General features: G+C 41.2%; 1 protein-coding gene across 1 annotated transcript; it reads right to left on the reverse strand.

The window, feature by feature from the left end:
* Positions 1-1056: 1056 nt before the first annotated feature.
* Positions 1057-4271, reverse strand: LOC149682693 (uncharacterized). The gene is made up of 3 exons (XM_089834357.1): positions 2215-4271; positions 1146-1689; positions 1057-1098 (listed from the first exon to the last, which is right to left on the reverse strand). Exons 1-3 carry the CDS (start codon positions 4269-4271, stop codon positions 1057-1059), a joined length of 2643 nt encoding a protein of 880 aa, XP_089690483.1.
* Positions 4272-6105: the final 1834 nt, after the last annotated feature.

Consider the following 6105-nt stretch of genomic DNA (forward strand, 5'->3'; position numbering starts at 1 on the left):
GGCTTAATACTACACATTTTAGAATTTGAAGAGATGTTTAAGATAAAAAACCCGTTGAAGGGATACAAAGAGGTAGAGATTTACTTGAAAACAGGGTGAAACACCTTTGAAATGGGTTTTGGTAAAATTTGTACTTTCTATTTTCATATTACAAAGGTGTGGAAAAATTTAGAAGTATATTAAATGAAGTAAACAGAAAATTATACGCGTAAATATACACTTAAATACACTTTTTTACACTCCCCACGTGATACTTATGAGTATCACCATGGTTTACGCGGTTAATCACTGATCTCAAAATTGCAGAGATGTTGCACGGAACGTCTTATTTTATTTCCATTTTTTGTTCTAACTCTGCATGATCTTATTAGTTTGTCACGTCCTTTTATTACTTCTTCGATGACGCCCAAGCTCCACATATGCCGAGGAAGCTTGTCGTCATGTATTAACACTACGTCGTTTAATTTTATTTCTTTCGCACTTGTGACGTTTTTTGAGTGATGAGCAGACCGCAGTTCTTTTAAGTATTCAGCGCGCCATCGAGTCCATAGTTTTTGTATGATTGTTTCTCTGTATTTTTGACGTTTTACTAATTCTTCTCGCGACACTGGTATTGATACCCTTTTGAAGCTCATTGGCGGCAATGCCGTTATTCTCCGACCAATTAAGAATTCAGCCGGTGACAAGGGATGGGGCTCATTGTTATCGTTATAAACATAGGTTAGGGGTCGCGAGTTAATTACTGCCTCAGTTTCGAGCAGTGTGGTTTCTAATTCTGTGTAGGTGAGAGAGGCGTGGCCAAGGGTCTTTTTTAATGAAATTTTAACTGATCGAACCAAACGTTCCCACCACCCTCCGTACCACGCCGCCCTTTCCACAATGAATTTCCATTTTATTCCACGGTTAGTGAAGAATTCCTCAAATTTTTTTGTGTTTAAATTTTGCCAGATGAGTTTTAAGTCTGTGTTTGCCTTTGTAAAGGTTTTTGCATTGTCGGAATAAACAATTGTTGGTAACCCTCTTCTAGCTATTATTCGTCTAAATACCATTAGAAACTCATCCGTTGAGAGTGAGGGAACATGCTCGAGATGGACTGTCCTTGTTACGGCACATGTTGCGAGACAAATATAGGTTTTCCTCATTACGTAAACCTTTTTTGATTTATCTGCCTTTTTTGCTGCATCTAATTCCTTAACTAAGATAGGTCCAGCGAAATCTAGACCTATAATAGAAAAGGGTGGAGATTCCTCCATTCTATCTTTAGGTAGGGGAGCTATCGGGGCATCACCTAGCTTTGCGTTTATTTTTTTACACGTGGGGCAATTTTTTACTACAGTTCGCGCAATTTGCCTCCCACTGGGAATCCAATACCTTTCTCTAAGTTGCGTGAAAGTATCGCTGATTCCTCCATGCCCTACTTCTATATGGCTTTTTATTACTAGTAATTTTGATAATGTTGAAGATTTAGACAAGATTATCGGATGCATTTCTCGATAAGTTAGGTTCGATTCTTCCATTCGACCTCCAACACAAATCACACCAGAATCGTTTAAAATTGGTTTTAAGGTTGCAAGGTTTGAACCCTTATTGACCGTTTCCCCCTTTTTTAGGGACCTTAACTCTGGTTGGAAATCTAAGGCTTGGGAAGCTTTCACCCACAACAATTCCGCCTGTTCAATTTCTTCGGCTCTAAAGGACCCAACCGCCCCTTTGCACCCTTTATTTTGATGTCGATGTATCTCAATACATAAGCTGTTACTCTGAATGCCTTTTTTAAACAATAGAATTTGTTTAGATCTATTAAGCTATGTAGGCTTTAGCTTTCTGCAGCTGTCACTGTTAGTGTTAATTGGCGTCTTTCCCTTTCTGCCGATTCATATGGGACCTGATTTAATTCCCCTTGTGGCCAGTTTTCCCTTGCTAATTTTAACCAAGGGGCTCTCTTCCAATAAATTTCGCTATTTATCAAATTTACAGCAGAGATGCCTCTAGAAAGCAGGTCGGCGGGATTGTCAACCCCTGGACAATGAGACCAGTTTTTTTGTTTCAGTTAGATCCCTAATTTCTGTTGTTCTATTGCTAACGAATTGTTTCCAATTGTTAGGGTTACTGTTTATCCAACCTATAGCTATGCTCGAGTCGGTCCAATAGTAAGTTTCAATTGGTGTGCTATTAAAGGAACCTTTAACGTAACTTCCCAAGCGCGCTCCTCACAGGCAGGCCATCAATTCCAGTCTGGGAATTGTCAATGTTTCTTCTTTGATGGGTGTGACTCTCGTTTTAGCGGCCACAAAGGATACTCCTACGTTTTTACTAGCATCGCAAAATATATGCAACTCTTTTTTCGTTACATCATCTTGCGACTCCGTGTTGAAATAATGCCTATTAATTTTGAGGTTTTGCAAGTCTGCTAATTCCTGGAACCAAGCTTGAAACGGTTCTTTCAACTCCACGGGTAACTCGTTATCCCAGCCCATTTTACTTTCCCATAAACTTTGAAAGAGCATTTTTGCACGGATAATGAATGGTGCTAAAAAACCCATTGGGTCGAATAGTTGGGAAACATAACTCAAAATTTGTCTTTTTGTAAATTTTGAATTCTCTTGCATGTTTAGTAGGCTTGAAATATCTATGGCAAAGGTGTCATCCTGAGTGTCCCATTTTTGTCCTAACACTGTGAGCATCTGTTTGTCTACTTGTTCAAACATTGGCTCCCCACCTTCCCCTAGTTGTTTTACCCACTCTTCCCTGAGTTCTGGAACATTGGTTCCCCATTTGCGAAACCGCATTCCCGCGCCTTTCATTAATTTTAAACATCCAATGGATGTGGCTAGGGCTTCCTCAACACTGTCCTCTCCTGTTGTCATGTCATCTACGTAAACATCCCTTTTTATTTTCTCCCTGACATTTTCTTCCACGTTTTTTGCCTCTTGCGCGTGGTGTTTTGCGGTACATGTCATGAGAAATGGGCTAGAACCTGATCCAAATGGTAATCGGGTCATTCTTAAGGTTTCAAACTCATCTGGTACTATTTCACCGTCCTTCTCTTTAACCCACAGAAACCTAACTGAGTCCTTGTCGGGTTCATCTAGTGCTATTTGTAAGAATGCTCCCTCTATATCCGCGACTATCGCGATTTTGTTGTTTCTGAATTTAAGGAGTAATTGTAGAAGGTCTGGATTAAGATTAGGACCTGTTGATAGGCAATTGTTTAATGACGGCACCCCATAAGCGTGTGACGATGCGTCAAACACCACACGTAATTTAGTGGTTACTGCCTTCTCCCTATATACTCCTTGGTGTGGCATATAATAGGTACCAGGTGGCCTAAGTTCTAATTGATCTGATGGGACAATTTCAGCGATTCCCTTTTCTAACTGATCGGTTATAACCCTTTTGTATTGTTCATAAAACTGTTTATCTTTATGAAATCTTTTAACTAAGGAGCGCATTCTTTTCTCAGCGGCTGCCTTATTATCGGGGAGTACTTCCTTGCTAGTTTCCCAGGGCAATTTTACGCAATATCTTTCTCCATTGTGAGTGACATTATTCATGAACTCTGTGACTGTTCTATCTTTACTGTTTTCTTTAATTTCCCCCTTATTTAATCCTAGGCTTTCTAAACTCCAAAATTTACTGAGAGTTTCGTCCAATCGTTTTAAACCTATGGATACTAACATTGTGGTGCTCGAGTTGTACGCCACATTTTCGTTATTGTTTTCTCCTTCGCGCCCTTGAATACACCAACCCAATTTTGTTTCGGTGGCTACTAACGCGGGCCCTAACCTTACAGTGTCTCCCGTTACGAGTTCCCAATAATAATCTGCTCCAACTAAAAAGTCAATGTCATTTTTTATCGCTCTTGACTTTGGGCCTTCAAATTTTACATCATCTGCTAGTTGTAGATTTTGAGATCTCATTAAACCTCTAATTTGGTTATTATTGTTGTTATCAGAGTCTTTGCTAGCGTAACAAACAAAGGGTGTCTCTAAAGCGACTATTTGTTGGCTTCGCTCGGGAAATTCCCTGTTTTGCAAGGTTACAACTACTCTCCTAGCTTTCTTTTGTATAGGCTCTTTATCCCCAAAATGATACACATCTATATCTTGATAACCTACTACTGGCAAGTTCATCCTTCTAGAAAATTCTTCCTTAACAAACGTTACCTGGCTTCCCCCATCTAGTAAACATTTAGCCACTTCCTGATTTTGCGGATTTTGGGGATCCCTGACTAAGGCTAACGCTGTCTGAAGAAATACCGCCCTTCCCATTGTTTCTATGGGGACGGTAGTGGTGACCACTGGTTAACTTTGATTCGCCTCCGATTTATCTTCGATATTTGCAGGATTTTTGTCGCAAACGGCGTAATTGTGTTTTCCCCCGCAAGCCTTGCATGTCCTGATTGGTGACATGCAATCTTTTGAAGTGTGACTTAATCTATGGCATACAAAGCAGCGACCACTATCTCTAATTATGAGCTTCTTTTCCTCTAGGGTGTGATTTGTGCAATTGGGTGTCTTATGGTTATCGGTCTTGCAAAATATGCAATAAATGTTAGCTACTTGTTTGTCATAGTTACTTCTTTTGGTTACTACAAGCGCCGAAGCTGAGGGTTGATGCCTCGTTAGAGATCTCCCCCCACCCCATTTCCTATCTTGAGAATGGTTTTCCATTCTCTTTTGATTTTTCATCCTTTTAGCATGATCGGGTTTTCCCGTGGCATTTTTCTTATTACTAAGCAAACGTGCCATTTCCCTACTCTCGGTTTGTTCCGTAAGGAATGCGATTAGCTCGTCCGCGTCTAAACAATCGCTATTTCCACTATAGCCTTTTTTTACGCAAAAAGCAGTCCTAATATCATCTGGCATGCATTCTAATAGTGTGGGGCATAGAAAAGATGTGTGTGCTACTATATTAGCATTAAGGGCCTTGAGACAACGTAGATTTACTTCGCAAGTATTCAACATTGAACGAAGACCATCTATGTCGCTCGAGCTGGTTACCGGCTGAATACTCTTTAGGTTATTCATGTATGTATGAATGGCAATTCTATACTCTTATCAAATCTACGTTTTAACAATTTGACAGCTTCGTCATACGACTCATCGCATTCTATTAAACCATCAATAGCCTCAAAGGCTTCCCCTTCCAAAAATGAATTTAAATATATAAGTTTTTCGACCTTACTAAGTCGTTGGTTATTGTCTACTGTTGACTTGAATCTGGACCAGAAGACGTTCCATTTTGCGTGATCCCCTCGAAATATTGGGACCGTGTACGTTGGTAGTTTCACCTCGCTGCCGTTGTAGCTTGATAAGCTTCCCGCGGTGATTTGTTGCGGTTGCGGTGCCATGATTTGGTGACTGGGCAGGTTGCCCGGAACTTGGTGATTTATTAAAGTTCCTGAAGGTGATTGTTGATTGTTGGACGCCGAGTTATGCGTCGGATTTGATGTCTGGATTACGGCTCCAGCGGATGGGAGTTGGTTGTTGGACGCCGCGTTATGCGTCGAGGTTAGCGGCTGATTTGGCGCCGCGTTTTGCGTCGAGGGTAGCCCTGCGGTTAAAGGTGATGGCGTGACCGGCGCGGGAGTGAGAGGGTTTACGGTCGAAACGTTGTAAATTGTTGACGACGAACAGTTGGACGTCGTGGTGCCTTGGGCGGCCTTTTGTATCCTCTAGATTATCCTCTGTGTTTTTCTTCTCAGTTCGGATATTTCCTCCCTTCTTAATATCGCCTCGTCAATTTCTTTTTCCATCTCTATGTCATCCTCAATCAGCGCTTCGACGCGCGCGTCAATTTTGACGAGATCTTCTTCTTTTTCGGCTAAACTGGACAGGGCGTCCCCTAAATCATCCACACTAGTGTTGGGATCGCTAATTAAAGTTTTAATTTGGGTTTGTTTTCGCGTCGCGGCATTTCTAGCACTTTTTCTGTTTGCTTTAGCTAGTTTCAACGCGTTTTTATTATGCGCGGTCGTCTGGGTAATCGTTGCTCCCCCGGTAAGCGCACTCGTTTGCGTTACCGGCACCTTTGCGTTATTGGTGTTGGACGCCGACACGTTATTTGATGCACTCTCGTTAGGCATTGTATTTATTTATGTAA

The sequence above is a fragment of the Phalangium opilio genome, unplaced genomic scaffold (assembly GCF_054372755.1).
Source record: "Phalangium opilio isolate 3A_F unplaced genomic scaffold, DU_Popi_V2 ptg000038l_1, whole genome shotgun sequence".
Classification (NCBI taxonomy): Eukaryota; Metazoa; Arthropoda; class Arachnida; order Opiliones; family Phalangiidae; genus Phalangium; species Phalangium opilio.

Bases quoted from the DNA above. Each gene is read 5' to 3' on its own strand.
- LOC149682693 (XM_089834357.1), bottom strand. From the start codon at position 4,271: ATGGGAAGGGCGGTATTTCTTCAGACAGCGTTAGCCTTAGTCAGGGAT. The intron at 1,690-2,214 runs GTGAGGAGCGCG...TGGGTCCTTTAG, and splicing joins CTGGAATTGATGGCCTGCCT to AGCCGAAGAAATTGAACAGG. The intron at 1,099-1,145 runs GTAATGAGGAAA...TGCCGTAACAAG, and splicing joins ATAAATCAAAAAAGGTTTAC to GACAGTCCATCTCGAGCATG.